General features: G+C 39.7%; 1 protein-coding gene across 15 annotated transcripts in view; it reads left to right on the top strand.

Annotated features, from left to right (window-relative positions):
• The window catches only part of Mbtd1 (mbt domain containing 1), a 73,047-nt gene that overhangs the window by 46,244 nt on the left and 9,746 nt on the right, over positions 1-17,057 (top strand). For all 15 annotated transcript variants that reach the window (XM_029566118.1, XM_029566119.1, XM_029566117.1 and 12 more), the window contains 9 exons: positions 603-737; positions 1,023-1,111; positions 1,630-1,864; positions 2,681-2,736; positions 3,564-3,668; positions 8,731-8,878; positions 10,564-10,646; positions 11,187-11,421; positions 11,898-11,975. In XM_029566118.1, coding sequence (XP_029421978.1) covers positions 603-737; positions 1,023-1,111; positions 1,630-1,864; positions 2,681-2,736; positions 3,564-3,668; positions 8,731-8,878; positions 10,564-10,646; positions 11,187-11,421; positions 11,898-11,975 — 1,164 coding nt within the window. The remainder of the gene's footprint in view (positions 1-602; positions 738-1,022; positions 1,112-1,629; positions 1,865-2,680; positions 2,737-3,563; positions 3,669-8,730; positions 8,879-10,563; positions 10,647-11,186; positions 11,422-11,897; positions 11,976-17,057) is intronic.

The following is a 17,057-nucleotide window of genomic DNA, read 5'->3' as shown; positions in this document are numbered from 1 at the left end:
GAACGCACAGAGATCCGCCTGCCTCTGCCTCCCAAGTGCTGGGACTACAGGATTGCACCACCACACCCAGCTGAAAGTTTTGTTTTTTTTTTTTAAGAGGTATTCTTGGCATGGTGGATTGTGCTGTAATCCCAGCACTTGGAAAGTAGAGGCAGGAGGATCAGAAGTTAAAGGTCATCCCCAGATACATAGTCAGTTTAAGGCCAGCCTGGGCTACGCGACACTATCTCAAAAGAAAAGTAGAACAAAACAAAACTGCACAGCCTAATAGAACTATTCCACCTCCTGTTTTCACTGAGGGACGTTTTTCCCCAAGAATTTGAGAAATTGTGGGTAAAATTGAAATGCATTCAGAGGAAGAAGCCATGTGCTGAGCAAAGAGTTCTCAAAGTTCGATCTATAGTCCCAACAAGAACAGCATTGCCCAGGGACTTGTTAGAAATGTAGATTATCCACTCTACCCCATATCCCTGGAGTGGGGTGAGGGGAAGGCTCTTTTAATAAACTGCAAGTGGTTCTGTTGCAGGTGCACACTAAAACTTGACAACCACTTCCCCAAGTTTTGTTTTCTTACTATATAATGATCAGTTTTTTGGTTTCAGGTTACAATGCCCTTTTAAGATATGAAGGATTTGAAAATGATTCTGCTTTGGACTTCTGGTGCAATATATGTGGGTCTGATATTCATCCAGTGGGTTGGTGTGCAGCCAGCGGAAAACCTCTTGTTCCTCCTAGGAGTGAGTAGTTTTCTTACCCTCGCTGCCATTTTAAATATATTTACCTTTATGCTATTTCACACATTATAAAGTGATACAGAAATTCAGATAAGATTCTTATGTCAAGTGACCTTTGTAATAGCAAGGCATAGACTTGTTTTCTCTATTCTTGTTACTTTTTGAGCACTTCAGTTAATATTCATGACTTCCAGAGAATTTTATGTACCTTGTTTTGTTTTGTTTTAAATGGTTTGTGAAGCAGTTCTGTTGTCTGCTAAAGTATAGCCGGTTATTTCTTTGTTTCAGCTATTCAACACAAATACACGAACTGGAAAGCTTTTCTAGTAAAAAGACTTACTGGTGCCAAAACACTTCCTCCTGATTTCTCACAAAAGGTAAAAACAGGATCTTTTTTTTTTTAAATCTGTTTTTATGTGTATGAGTGTTAGGCCTGCATGTAAGTGCACCCCTGTCATACAGTGCCCAAGGAAGACAGAAGAGGATATCAGATCCCCTGGAACTGGAGTTAGAGACCATTGTTAACTGCCATGTGGGTACTGGGATTCAAACCCAGGTCTTGTGCAAGAACAGCCAGTGTTCTTAACCACTGAGCCATCTCTCCAACCCCCCAAAACAGGATCTTAAAGAATTGAAATGCTATTAAGACTACTTAGAAGAGTTTTAAGGAATTTCATTTTCACAAACTATTAAATAGCAGGTGTGTTGTCAGACAGGATGAGCACTTGGAGACTAAGGCAGAAAGATGGCCAAGAATTGGAAGCTAACGTGGGCTACAGAATAAATTCTAGGTCAGCCTAGATGTAAGTGTATTCAGCATTGACTGCAGTGTTGAAGTTACTTGTCAACCTTTGTCATGTACTTCAAACACGTTTATCTTCTGCTTTGTTTGAAGGTCTCAGAGAGTATGCAGTATCCTTTCAAACCCTGCATGAGAGTAGAAGTGGTTGACAAAAGACATTTGTGTCGAACTCGAGTGGCTGTAGTAGAGAGTGTAATTGGAGGAAGATTGAGGTTAGTGTATGAAGAAAGTGAAGATAGAACGGATGACTTCTGGTGCCACATGCACAGCCCCTTAATCCACCACATCGGGTGGTCTCGAAGTATAGGTCATCGATTCAAAAGATCTGGTAAGCAACTGTTAAAAAACTTGTAAAAGTATCAGTGAGGTTGAATGACTACCTGGTCATTTTTTTCTCTGCAGAATAGCATAGATTAAAAAGCATTCTAATCTGTTTATTCTTCCCTAATTAGGAAAGGTTTATGTCATGTAGTATATTTTTAATTCCTTTATTTTCCTTCCACTTGCTCTCAAGATTAAAAAATAATGTGCTTCATGCTTGAGGCCATGGGTTTGATTTTAGCACCACCAAAAGAAAACACTTTTTCACACAACTGTAGTTGTCTCATTACTCTTTTCTTATCCAAACCATTTGAAAGGTATGAAGGGAATCTTCTCCTTTCCATGTATTTTTAATCTAAATAGCAATTAAATTTGCTAGACTTAATACTAAACACATTAAAACATTCTTCTAGTCAGGCCTAGTGGTGCAGGCCTGTTATCCCAGAATTCAGAAGGGTGAGGCATGATGATCACAAAACAAAAAGTGAAAAGGGATGGAAAGGTAGCTCAGTATTAGAGCACTTGGTGCATGTGAGGCTCCAAGTTCAATCTCCAGTACCACCTGTTTTTAAAAAAACCCTTCTGAAATTGTAATTCCTTTATTATGGAATTACCAGAATTCTAAATAACGAGAATGTAGTATCATGTGCATATACTCTGAAGAGAGAAAAGACTATTAATAATATTCATCATAGTGTAGAAGACATGTCTTTTGCCATGTTTTAGAGTATTACATTCCTTGTGAGTTTGAGCCCTTCAAGGAAGCGTGGTTTTTGGTCTTCTCACAAATGCTGACAGATTAGTATGTAACTTTTCCTTGTAGATATTACAAAGAAACAGGATGGACATTTTGATACACCACCACATTTATTTGCTAAGGTAAGAAGTCTTTATAAGAACCCTCATTTGTAAATTAGTTTGAAGAGGGTTGTGGGTTTTTTCCAAAAATCATGAAAATCATATTGCTAATTAAAAATCCATAATCTGAGCCGGGCATAATGGCGCACGCCTTTAATCCCAGCACTGGGGAGGCAGAGGCACGTGGATCCTCTGTGAGTTCGAGGCCAGCCTGGTCTACAGAGTGAGTTCCAGGCAGCTGGAGCTACAGGGAGACCCTGTCTCAAAAAGACAAAAAAAAAAAACTATAATCCTTAGGCGTCATAGATCCTTGATATATTTATTCTTAAATTCTGTATATCTGTACAAATTCTTTCTGTTCCCTAAAGGAAGTTTGAGTTTCAACATTAGGTAGATAAGAGAAGACATCTGGTCAATGTTTTCAAATTAGAAATATTTTCATTATTAAAATGAAAACACTTGGGAGTTTGAAGCAGGTCAACCTAGGGTACAGAATAAGACCCTGTCTCAAAAAGAAAATAAAACATTTCCCAGGCAGGGAGATGGCTCAGCAGGTTCAGGCACAAACCCTACAAACCTGGTTCCCCAAACACATAAAAAGCATGATATGGATATGATATAGCGGGTCTGGAATTCCAGCTCCTGCAGCAAACTCAGAGGTGGAGTCCTAGCCTGCAGTACACAGTGCAGCAATAGAAACAGTGAGAGTACACTGACTCACAAACGTTGTCTGCCAACCTCTGCATGCACGTGCACACGCACACACATGCAGATAGGAGGGAGGGAGGGAGGAAGAAAGGATGGATTATTTTTAAGGGCATTTATGATAGTGCATATGCTTTTTCTAGGTAAAAGAAGTGGACCAGAGTGGAGAATGGTTCAAAGAAGGAATGAAATTGGAGGCTATAGACCCATTAAATCTTTCTACAATATGTGTTGCAACTATTAGAAAGGTAAGAAAATATGTTCTAAATAACAGAAATGCCGTTCTAGAAACCAGGGGTTTTTTTGTTATGTTCTTGGATTTGGGTTTTGGGTTTTTTTTTATCTTTTTGAGACAGGGTCTCCCTGTAGCCCCAGCTGTCCTGGAACTCATTATGTAGACCAGGCTGGCCTGGAACTCACAGAGATCCACCTACCTCAGCCTCCTGGGTGCTAGGACTAAAGGCTACCCAGAGAAATGTTTATGCAAGCCCCTGGCTAATGAAGTTAGATATGCTTGTTTGTCTAATAGTGCAATCCAAGTTTAGGCTAATTTGATATTTCCATGCTGAAGAATGATGGTAGGACAGTCTGTTTTTGTTTTCCCTAATGACACCGTTACATTTCTATAAAAGCTGAAGTCTTGTATGCACAGTAGAAAGCACTGCAGTTCATAACATGGCAATAGTTGAAAATTCAAATGTAGGGTGAGGTGACACATGCCTTTAATCCCAGCGTTAGGGAGGCAGAGGCAGGTCCATCTCTGTGAGTCTGAGTCCAGCCTAGTCAACATAGCAAGTTCCAGACCAGCTAGGAGTATATAGTGAGACCCTGTCTTAAAATCTTAAAAAAGAAGCCGGGCATGGTGGCACACGCCTTTAATCCCAGTACTCAGGAGGCAGAGGCTGGAGGATCTCTGTGAGTTCAAGGCCAGCCTGGTCTATATAGTAAGTTCCAGGACAGCTGGGGCTACAGGGAGACTCTGTCTCAAAAAGACTTTAAAAAAAAAAAAAAAAAAAAATCTTAAAAAAGAAAGAAGGGAGAGAGGGACAGAGGGAAGAGAAGAAATAAAAACAATGTGGGCTGAGGTATTTCAGGAAGCCTTTGTTGTAATAGCATACACAGTACACATGGAGAAGCACTGCCAAAAATACCATGATTTGTTACACAATTTATTTTGACTTAGTCCTTGGTAATGTACACTTAGAGACCTCTCACTGCTGTCAAATTTCATGACCCCCCCCCATCAATTATATGACCCCGACCCCCCCCCCATCAATTATATGGAGTCACATCCCACATTTAAAAAGGCTTTGGTCAAGGTAGTCATTTTGCTATCTTAATTTCTGAAGTATATCCTAAATTAGAGGAAGACCATTTAATTTTTTCCTGGCAAAATTAACCTACCACAGAACTGTAATGAGAGCAAACTTATTTTTAGTCTCCTGTGTTCCTTTCTATGATTTTTCTTCTTCTTGGTGGTACTTTTTCTTTTCTGTTTTCCTCTCATATAATAAGGAAAATGTTGAGGTTTCTCAATTTTCAGTAATCATCGGGCTCTCTATTCTAATTTAATCAGCCTGGATTAGGGATTTACATTGGCTTTCTTTTTTTTTTTTTTGTCTTTTTGAGACATGGTCTCCCTTTAGCCCCAGCTGGCCTGGAACTTACTGTGTAGACCAGGCTAGCCTCAAAATCACAAAGATTTGCCTGCCTCTGCCTCCCAAGTGCTGGGATTAAAGGTATATGCCACCACACCTAGCTACATTGGCATTTTTTTAAAGGCCCTAGATGATTCTCCTGGACAGCTGTGGTTAAAAAAAAATGATGGTCCACACAAGGTGGCACACACCTATAATTACAACATTCTAACACTCTAGAGGCTCAGGCAGGAAGATAATGGATATAACTTAAGTTGTGACTTGTGTTTCAATACAATTTAAAACTTGAAGCAAAAGAATAAAAAGAAACTAGTTTCAGTAAGTCTGGACACTCACATCTAATAGGGAGGTTGAAATAGTGCAATATCACTCAAGGCCAAGCTGGGCAACTTAGCAAGACTCTCTGTCCAACTAAAAATTGTGCTTCAGTAGTATAACTCCTAGACTGGAGATGATGTAGCTTCCTTTGTAGAGTACTTGCTTAGCATGCATGAAGTCCTTCATTCTGTTGCCAGTACCACATAAACTAAGCACGGTAACACACACCTATAGTTCCAGCACTCTAGGAGGTAGAGGTAGGAAGATCAGAAGGTCATGGTCATCTTAACTACATAGCAAGCTAGAGGCAAACATGGGATCCTGTCTCAGAAATAGTAAAAATGGTAGAGATCTTGCCTAGCAGGACAAGGCCCTGGGTTCAGTACTTTGCTCCACCTAAACAAGAAAGAATTGAAAAACGTCCTTTGTGCCTGTATTCATGATCACACAGCTAGACAAGATGCGCTTCAGATCCTATTCCTATTTATCTGACCAGTGATAGAAATCTATATTTGTTTTGATTATTTTTATTTTATGTGTGTTTTGACTGAAAGTATGTAAGTGCACCCATGTTGTGCAGTGCCAGTAGAGGACAAAAGAGGATGTCGGATCCCCTGGAACTGGTGTTACAGACTGTTGTTAGCTGCCATGTGAGTGCTGGGAACTGAACCTAGGTCCTCTGCAAGTGCTTTTAACCACTGAGCCTTCTCTCCAGCCCCCTATATTTGTATTTTTTTTTTTAAACAAAAACGAAAATATGTCCACTAAGTGACTAATAGCCAGGTTTGGGAACCAACACCACCATACCGTGCTTTGTTCTGAGGAAAGGAAAATAAGATGTCCCGTGAGCAGCAGTCAAGCAGAAAACAATTGAGTATTTTCCAACTTTAACTAGTTTATATCTGAAAGCATGCTGGACAAAGAGTAAGTTTAATACAAAACAGCTATCTTGAAAGATAGGCATCTAACACAGAAGATGTGCAGGGTGTGCCACCAGAAGGAAAATGTACACAAAGCCCATACAGGGAAATACGGGCTGTTTAGGAAATTGCAAGTAGCTGGCCTGCATATAGTATGCATCAAAAAAGTTGCGTATAGACTGGGTGTAGTGGTTCACACTTTAATCCTAGCACTTTAAAGGCAGATCTCTATGAAATTCGAGGCAAGCCTGCTCCACATAGTAAATTCCAGGCCAGTTAGGTCTACATAGTGAGAACCCTGTGTTAAAAAGAAAAAATGAAAGTTGCATTGGGGGCTGGAGAAAGGAGCTCAGTAATCAGGTGCCTGCCTAAAGTACAAGTCTCTGGATTGATAACAGTGAGGAATCTCACAGACATAAGACAAAGAGTTGAGAACGAGGAAGGCACAGGCTCCTTCCAGGGCTCTGCACTCCACTCTGCATCTGTGCCACTTTTCTTTTAGTCTCAGCTAATCTCCTTGCTCACTCATACTGCACTAGCGATCCCTGGCCCTATTTTCTTCCATAGCCTTTCCGTTCCAGCCTGCCCCTGTAACTTACAGTCTCTCTTTGTCCATTCTGATTGCTGAATGAGGACCAGAGTAAATGAGCCCAGCATTTGGCCTTGTTCTCTGTATTAAACATACTAGCCCCAGCCAGGTGTGGTGGTACTCGCCTTTAATCCCAGCACTCAGGCGGCAGAGGCGGACAGATCTCTGTGAGTTCAAGGCCAGCTGGGGCTACAGGGAGACTCTTGTCTCAAAAATAATAATAAATAATAATAATAATGACTATGTTTAAGGAGGTAAGTGCTGTGGGAAAAGGACCTCTAATTTGAGAAAATAAAGTTGCTGGTGAATTAGCAGGTTAGATAAGGACAGAACTGGGATAGCAACAAATGCATAATGTGTGTACCATGAACCAAGTGTTGGGTGCATCAGCAGCCTCCTTTGCGCTATCCTTGTACCTTTTCTACTTGAATCTGTCTCAATTTTTTGCTTTTTCCTTTTTGTTGTACTGTGTATAAAATATTTTCAGTGTAATGGAATTTGGGAAATTTTAGATTATTAAGACAAGGTATGTTTGGAGCAAGGTCCTCTAGTGGTAATCAGGCACTGGAGGAATTTTTCATGTTAAAAAAAAAGTGTAGGAGCTAGGCAACGTGAAACAAGCCTGTAATTCCAGGCTGCACAAAATGCTGAAGTTCAAGGCCTACTATTAAGATGGGGATGGGGTGGGAGCTACTTATTGCCGGCAATCTGAGGCATAAAAGGAAGAGATGAGAGGCCTGAGCAGCCTTTGCGTCACAGAGAAGCATGGTAAAAAAGGTGAAGTAGAAGCTTGAAGGTGGAGATTTAGAAAAATTCTTATGCCTTGCATGGTAGTGCACACCCTTAATATAGCACTTGGGAGGTGGAGGGAGGCTGATCTCTGTGAGATCAAGGCCACCCTGGTCTATATAGTGACTTCTGGGCCAGCTGGAGCTTAATAAATAAGAAGAGAGGAAGGTATTATTGTCTTGAGTCTAAGAATCTTGACACTTAACACTAGGTGGTTATTTTACTTATGTATATATACGTGTGTGTGTGTGTGTGTGTTCACTTATCTTGTGTGTATGTCCTAATACTTGTGCACATATAGAGATCAGAGTACACTTTGGAGGAGTCACTTCAGTTTCTAGGGTCCTAGAGACTGAACTCAAGTTATCAGACTTGGCAGCAGGCGCTTTATACCCTGGATACTAGATGGTTAAATCCTGAAAAGAACATTTTCAGTTAGTCATTGACCAAAGATACTGGTTTTCCCAAACATCTGAAATCACTAAACTTGCTTTTCTGAAATCATTTCTGTGTAATGTTTTTGTTTCAGGTACATGTTACATTCTGATTGAATTTTTCATTGTAGTATCTCTTTAACACCCAGTAAAATCAAGTTTCACTCTTTTTTTAAAATTTTATTTATTATATTTATTTTATGTGTATGCGTGTGTTGCCTGCATGTAGGTAAGTGCACCCGTGTCATGCAATGCCCACAGAGGACAGAAGAGGCTGTCGGATCTCCTGGTACTGTCTTTACCGACAGTTGTTAGCTGCCATGTGAGTGTTGGGATTCGAACCTGGGTCTTCTGCAAGAACAACCAGTGTTCTTAACCGCTAAGCCATCTCTTCAGCCCCATTTTTTTTTATTTTATTTATTATTTTTATTTTGTGTGTATGCGTGTGTTGCCTGCATGTAGGTAAGTGCACTCGTGTTGTGCATGTTTCACTTTTAAAAGGACTTTATGCAGTAGATTTTCTTTTCTTTTATGTCTGAAGTAGCAGATTTTTCTCATAGTGGTATACAATTTCAAGTACTTGGATTTTCTTTATTTTAAAGGTGCTGGCCGATGGATTTCTGATGATTGGAATTGATGGCTCAGAAGCAGCAGATGGATCTGACTGGTTTTGTTATCATGCAACCTCCCCTTCTATTTTCCCTGTGGGGTTCTGTGAAATTAACATGATTGAACTCACTCCACCCAGAGGTACTTCATTCTGCTGTACACACTGTTTCTATCCTTGCTGTTTTTATGCATTATCTGTTTATATTTAACATAGCCCTAATTTTCTTGTTGTGTGGATATAAATACAATCTCTGCATATTTATAGACAGACATAGAAGAGCTGTGAAATTTGTGAAATTTGAACTGGGCTTAGTAGTACATGTCTGAAATCCCAGCACTTTGGGAGGCAGAAGCAGGAGGATTGCCCAAAAGTTGGAGACCTACGTGGTGTAGGTAGTGAATTCCAAGCTATCCTGTCTCAAAATAAATAAATAAATTTTAAAATAAAGTTATAAATGTATTCAAGCTCACTTTGATAAATTATATTAGAATTTTTTCTTGAACGTCTGTTCATTTATACTGTGTGTCAGTATTTATAAGCCATCTACCATAGTGATCTCGATTAATTTACTACACACAAGCTTTTTTAAATGGATGCTTAGCTTTCAAAGAAAAGAAATTTCTCTCTACATTATCACATGCTTTTTAAATTAAAGTATATCTTAAGTTACCTCTCATGGTTTAACCAGTGGTTTTTCTAATTTTAGATACTAAATCTTAGCCTTGGGTTTTTCTCTGAGATAGGGTTATGGCAGAAATTAAAATTTATTGAAATATTTGCTCATCAAAAGTGTTGTGACCTGTTTAGCATGCATAAAGCCCTAGATTGGATCCCCAGTACCAGCAGAGAGGGCCAGCAGGGAGAAAGAGGGGAGGGGAGGGGAGGAAAACCTTGTGCTCATCTAAAGAATAACTTTTGCATTAGGGTAAGGTAGTGCACATGTATGTCTGGAAAGGGGAAACATCTTCATAACATGGAGAAATCATTGCACTCAATAATGTAAGAGCATGAATTATAAGTTTAGCATATCCCCAAGTGTTGCTGTGATAAAACACCAAAACCAAGCCGGTGTGGTGGCACACGCCTTTAATCCCTGTGCTCGGAGGCAGAGGCAGGAGGATCTCTGTGAGTTCGAGGCCACCTTGGTCTACATAGTGAGTTCCAAGACAGCTGGGGCTACAGGGAGGAGACCCTGTCTCAAAAAAAACCAAACAAACAAACCCACACCAAAACCAACTTGGGGAGGAAAGGGTTTATTTGACTTACAGCACAGTTCATCAAGGTAAGCAAAGGCGGGAACCTCGAGCACAGTCCATGAATGATAGCCGCTTACTGGCTTGCTCTCCTGGCCTGTGCTCAGCCTGCTTTTTTATACAGTACAGGACCACTTGCCCAGAGGTGACACCACCCACAGTGAGCTAGGCCCTCCCACATTATTCAGAAATTAAGAAAATGCTCTACAGACAGGGCCAATCAAATCGAATTGAAACAATTCCTCAATTAAGGTTCCCTCTGACCAGATGTGTTAAGTTGACAACTAAAGCTATCCAGCACACCAGTTGTGGTGGCATACTCTTGCAGTTAGCACTTAGGAGACAAGAGGCAGAAGGATCAAAGAATAAATAGATGGTCACCCACCACCATATACCATGTTTGAGGCCAGCCTGAGCTACACAAGACCCCATCTCAAAAAAAATTTTTTAATGAAAAGAAGAAAAAGAAACCATTATATCACTTAAAATTTGAGATTTCATATGCTGTTATTATATGCATTTTAACAGACCAATTTTAATGAACTGCTGCTTAAACCAGCTGTGTTTTTTAGGTTACACAAAACTTCCTTTTAAATGGTTTGACTACCTCAGGGAAACTGGCTCCATTGCAGCACCAGTAAAGCTATTTAATAAGGTAAATTTGAATGGTGGTAAGTATGATTATGACACAAATGGAAATCATTCTTGATCGAATTTTCTTTACCTTTTTTAGAATTTTAGAAATTTTAATGAAGATAATATAAGTAAATATTTAGTAAAATAGTATAAATGTTTGATTTAGGAAAAGAAGCATGTTTGCCCCATGCCACGAAGCACTTGTGGAGGTCTGTGGACAAGTTTGTGGAGTTGGATCTCTCCTTTTACCTTTACCTACGTTCAAAGGATCAAACTCAGAACTCCAGGCTTGCATAGCAAGTGCTTTTAACCACTTAGCCAGCTCCTCAGCCCTAAACTGTTTGACTTTTAGCCTGAGTGAAATGGAAATGAATACATTTCCTAACTGGTTCTTAAATGTTTCCCCTTTATAATATGTTTACATAAGTAAGGAATTACTTTGGATTTGGGGCTTAAATTATTTCATTTCACTACAATGTTTTTCTTGTTTGTTCTCTTGATGGTTAATAGACTTGCGTGTTCTATACACCAATGTTAAAGTTTGTTTTCTCTGTGTCAGGATGTTCCAAATCACGGATTTCGTGTAGGAATGAAATTAGAAGCTGTGGATCTCATGGAGCCACGTTTAATATGTGTAGCCACAGTTACTCGGATTATTCATCGTCTCTTGAGGATACATTTTGATGGATGGGAAGAAGAGTATGATCAGTGGGTAGACTGTGAGTCCCCTGATCTCTATCCTGTAGGGTGGTGTCAGTTAACTGGATATCAGCTACAGCCCCCAGCATCACAGTGTAAGTTGCTATACAGAAATCATGCCCTTTTATAAAATCAGCAGTTCTCCAGAGGACTGTCTCACATAAGTCATCTTGTGTGCTCACAGGCAAGAATATATGTATGTCTGATTGGTTGCCAGGGTAAGATGCTAAGACAACAATATCACAGAATCTGACCAGTGTGTTCCATGGCAGTATGAACTCAGTAGTCAGTTATATAGTAATTAGAGAAACTTGGTAATCACCAAATTAAACTACTTACTGTTCATTGAGTTTAAAATTAAAGACTGCAAATTTATTAGTGTGTAATAAATGCTGTTGAGTAAATAGTGGAATCTGGCTAGCAGTGAGGCTCATGGTTTTCTAACAACAAGGATACCTGTTAAAAGCAGCTTGGACTTTGTAAGCATAATGATTCTCAAAGATAATTCATCCAATTTGTATCTAGAATTTTAAACAGTTTTGTAGTACTGATTTTCCCTTTTATTTTTCAGCATCAAGAGAAAGCCAATCAGCTTCATCGAAGCAGAAGAAAAAGGCTAAGTCCCAGCAATACAAAGGACATAAGAAAAGTGGGTCACCATGTGGTGTTTGCATACATTTTCTGATTGTTAAGCTATTGAGATCACAGTATTTTTATGCAGAAAACTACATCCTTCTGAGAACAGATGCTTGTTCATTATGTATTATGCTTAAAGGTGCAGTATGACATAAAAGGCAAACCTTTTCAATACTAAAACACTTTTGACAGGAGAAACAATTACCGTGGTATTTAAAGCACACATGATAAAGAATAGAGACTGAGAATGCTGGTCACATACCTCTTTAATCCCAGCACTTGAGAGGCAGAAGCAGGCTGATCTCTAAGATCAAGGACAGCCTGGTCTATTATAGCAAGCCTCAGGGCAGCTGGGGCTACAGGGAGACCCTGTCTCAAAAAGACAAAAAACAAAAACAATCAAAAATAAGGTGAAGAGTGATAAGACAGTTGACAGTTGACTTTTACCTCAGCCTCCACATGGATGAGCACAACAGCACATACCTGTATATACCACATACATGCAAAAGTGAAAAAACTCCGAGTTACTGTCTTGCTAACCAAACCGAATTTTTTGAAAAATGCTTTTTGTACTGCATTTTACTTTACAGTTGACAGTGTTTGGCATTAATAGCCATAGTAATATAAAACATACAATTTTGGGTTTTTTGGTTCCTGAAATTTGTCATGGACTATTTCATTCTAAGATTAAGATTATGGATTGGAGAGATGGCTCAGCAGTTAAGAGCACTGGCTGCTCTTGGCAGAGGACCTGGGTTCAATTCCCAGCACCCACATGGCAGCTAACTGTCCATTATTCCAGTTCCGTGGGATCTTATGTCCTCTTCTGACCTCCCAAGGGCATTGCACAACATGGGTGCACTTAAATACATATGAGCAATACACTCATACACATAAAATAAAAATAATACAATATTTAAAGGAAAAAAGATAAGGTTATTTGCTTTTTATAATAAAAAGTACCTAGCAGTTAAAGATAGCAGATTTCCAGCTGACTTGCCATGTTTAATACTGCTTATCTGTCTCATTAACCAGTACTAAAGCTGTATGAAAAATCTAATTGTCTTTGTTCTAATAACAGTTTATAATTTTGTAAGTGAAGACCTAAAAACTTCTTAATTACTGTAATGGTGCTTAAAAAAAAACAGGCTCCTCCCAAAATAAAGCTCTAGCCAGGCTCAAGTAGTGATGACCTGCATGGAATCACCACAGACAGGCCTTATCTCTTGCCCTTTCTTTTGTGGGCAGAAAGCAACCCCCTCCCCCATAGACCCAGAATACCTTTGTCCTGTTACCCAACTACAAGAACTTCAGAGTTCTCTGCTAATCTGGACATACTTAAGAATTCACATGTGAATTTCATGTCCCTAAATTAACTATAGCAGGTTTGTTCACTCAGTTTTCTGAAAAGCAAATTTAACAGGCTCATTAAACTATCCTGTCATAGCCGAGTGGTGGCGCACAACTTTAATTCCAGCCCTCGGGAGACGGAGGCAGGCAGGTCTCTTTGAGTTCAAGGCCAGCCTGGTCTACGTAGTTCTAGGCCAGCTGGGGCTACAGGGAGACCCTGTGTCAAAAAGACAAAAAACCTCTCCTGTCATTTTCTCTTGAACAAGACTTGGGAGTTTTAGAATTTTCCTTCTAAGACACTGAATTAACAGTGGTTTTTAGCCAGCCATGGTAGCACATGGTTGTAATCTCCACAGGCAGACAAGAAAATGAGGAATTCAAGGACATCCTCACCAAGGTCACGGCCAACCTAGACTACATGAGACCGAGTCTCAAAATAAATTTTGTGTATGTGTACACACTCGTCTGTGTGTGTGTGTGTAATTTTTTTTTTTTTCTCAAAACTGTGATGAATCTTTTTCAGTAGCTAGGCATGGTGGCTCACACTTGTAATCATAGCACTCAGGAGGTTGAAGCAAATTTCAGGCCAGCCTGAGCTATAGAATGAGACCCTGACTCAAAAAAGGGGGGGCCTGGAGGGCTAGAGAGATGGCTCAGGAGTTAAGAGCACTGGCTGCTCTTACAGAGGACCTGAGTTTAGTTCCCGGCAACCACATGGTTCCCAACAGCGGTCAGTAACTACAGTTCCAGGGAATCCAATACCCTTTTCTGCCCTCCGAGGGCATTGCATTAAACAGTGCACTTACATACATGCTGGCAATACACTCATGCACATAAAATAAAATAAAAATAAATTTTTTTTAAGCAAAGGAATAAAGAAGCAAAAAAGATTCTTTTTACTAACAAATGAGAATTGTACGCAGTTCACATGCCTCCCTGTGTGAGACCCTTGCAGGGTTTGTTTCTGGCTTATAGGGTTTAAATTACATTGAATTCATGGACTAGAGATATAAAAAGAAATGTGTGATTAATGAAGTCATAATATCAGTTCTCCAATTTTTAGTGGTATTCAATATTACCAGGTTTCTAGATTCGCTAGGGATTGACTTTAGCTATAAATGGAATATATTCCTTAACTCTTGATGTTTTGATCTTAATATTGTAATATCATCTCTAATGCCTTCAAATTGTTCTTTGGATATACAAAGGAAAAGAAATACAAGTCCATGGTTCCTTGCTTTAGCCTTAGGGCTAGTAGATGTGTTTAGGAATTGGGAATTTTTTTCCCATTTCAGAAAAGAAATATGCTTTGTAACACTCCTTGCAAACTCAGAAGTATTTTCTGAAGCAAAATATAAATACTTATATTAACTAGACCAAGTAAAGATTATAAACATAGCCAGGCGTGGTGGTGCACGCCTGTAGTCCCAGCACTTGGGAGGCAGAGGCACGTGGATCTCTGTGAGTTCAAGGCCAGCCTGGTCTTCATAGTGAGTTCCAGGACAGCTGGGGCTACAGGGAGACCCTGCTTCAAAAAGAAAAAAAAAAAAAAGATTATAAATATATCACCAAGCGAGTACAGTTTTATTACCAAAATCTTACAAAGTGCATTTAAATGTTGGGTTGAGGGTAAGGAGTTGTAAAACTGTATTAAGCTGTAGTCTTACATTAAGGGACTATCTGCTCCTTATTATTGATTTTTTTCCTATTAACAGTTTATTAGAAATCATTCCCACAAGTCTGGGTGCTAATGGCCTGTAATCCCAGTACTCAAAAGATCAAGTCAGGAGGATAGCTACAAGTTCAAGGCCAGACTAAGTTACAGAGATCCTGTCTGAGAAAAAGGAAAAAGAGGCCAGGGAAATAGCGCAATTGGCAAAGTGCTTACCAAGAAAGCATGAGGATCAGAGTTTGATCCCCAGAACACATCTGAAAAAGAGAAGTGGTTTGTACTTGTTTATAATCCCAGTACTGAGAAGGCAGAAATAAGAGGATCCTGGGGCTCTCTCTGGCACCTAGCACAGCCTAATTAGATAGTTCCAATTCAAGAGCAACCATGTCTCAAAAAATAAAAAAAAGTATAGCACCCGAGGAATGACATCTAAGGTTGATTTCTGACTTCCACATGTGTGAGTACACACATAAATCCTTCCCACAAAAGTCATCTAGGGGCTAGAGAGATGGCTTAGCAGTCAAGAGTACTTGCTGCTCTTCCAGAGGACCCAAAGTACTGTTCCAGCATCCAATTCATGTGGCTTACGACTGCCTTTAACTCCAGCTCCAGGAGATTCAGTGACTTCTGGTCTCTGTGTTAGCACCTGCATGCATATGTACATACTCACATACAGACACACATACACATAAATAAAAATCTATCTATTGCAGGCAGATTGCTGTCTGTAGCCAATGGACTTGTTTGCTTTTAAGTTGCTGGCAGGTTATTACGCTCTGGTTCTGTTGTTTCTCAAAGCTCGGTGGTCTTTCTGTACTTAAAGGTGTGCTCTGGTGGTCCTTATTGTTTAAGTTGATTGCCTTCATTGTAGTTTGGTGAACAATGAGCCGAGTTTGTGCTGTAGAGGGATAGTTGTTAACTAGCACTTATGAAAATAAGAGTAATGTTTTACCAGGATCATGTGACTATCTGGCCTCAAAAGCCTGTTTTTCTCAAGCCATAGTTATTCCAATTTCCACCATTTTCGGGGTCTACTGTGAGTGGTAGGTTGCACCTGGTGTTTTACCTGTAAGTGTATTAGAAAACTCAGGTATTCACTGCATATGACTTTGGCCTGACAGTTGAGAGCTCAGTGTGGACTCGGTAGTACTTAACTTTCGTATTCTTGTTATGTGGGAATACTGCTGACTTAGATTTATCAGTTTAGTTCTGATTTTATGAAGCATAACTGATTACTCTTACTGGGTCATTGTATACTCAGGAAGAAAACATAAAATTTATATTTACAAAGATACATGAATATTCTTTAGCTTTCAACCTGATTAATGCACTATACTTGGTGATTCAGTGTTTGCAAAGTTCAAAGTATGTTTTAGTTTGGTAAAAGCATTGCATAAGTCCTGAAAGGCCTATGTTTGCTTATGAACATATAACCAAAGGTGGTGTGTGCCTCTAATCCTAGCACTTGGAAGGCAAAGACAGAAGGATCAGAAGTTCAAGGCCCTCCACAGCTATGCAGTGAGTTTGATGCCAGCCTACTGCATGCCTAGCCTACTGAGACCTTGTCTCAGAGACTAATTGAGAAAGCCAAGCATGGGGACTAGAGAGATGGCCCGATGGTTAACAGCACTTGCTACTCTTGCAGAGGACCTGGGTTCAGTTCCCAGCAACCAAATGGCAGCTAACATCCATTGGGAAACTCCACTTCCAGGGAATCCAACACCCTCTTCTAGCCTCTACAGGCACTGCATGCAGGTGGTCCTCTTACATACACTCAAGCAAGACACTCATACACACAAAAATGAAAGTTGTTTTTTAAATAAAGCAAGCCAGGGACTTGGATGGCTCAGTCATTAAGAGCACTGGCTGCTCCTGCAGGGGACCCAGTTTTGAGTCCCAACACCCACGTAGCTAACAACTATTAGTAACTTCAGTTCCAAGGGAATTCAGCACCATCATCTTACCTCCAGCATTGCACAATGTGGGTGCACTTGTATATATGTAGTCAATACATTCATACACATAAAATAAAAATAATAAAATATTTTTTTATTTTGTTTTTTTTGTGTGTTG

Source organism: Nannospalax galili, unplaced genomic scaffold (assembly GCF_000622305.1).
Source record: "Nannospalax galili isolate Female #2095 unplaced genomic scaffold, S.galili_v1.0 scaffold95, whole genome shotgun sequence".
In the NCBI taxonomy this organism is placed as follows: Eukaryota; Metazoa; Chordata; class Mammalia; order Rodentia; family Spalacidae; genus Nannospalax; species Nannospalax galili.
The sequence above is the reverse complement of the archived record's forward strand: the minus strand, read 5'-3'. Positions and strand labels throughout refer to the sequence as shown.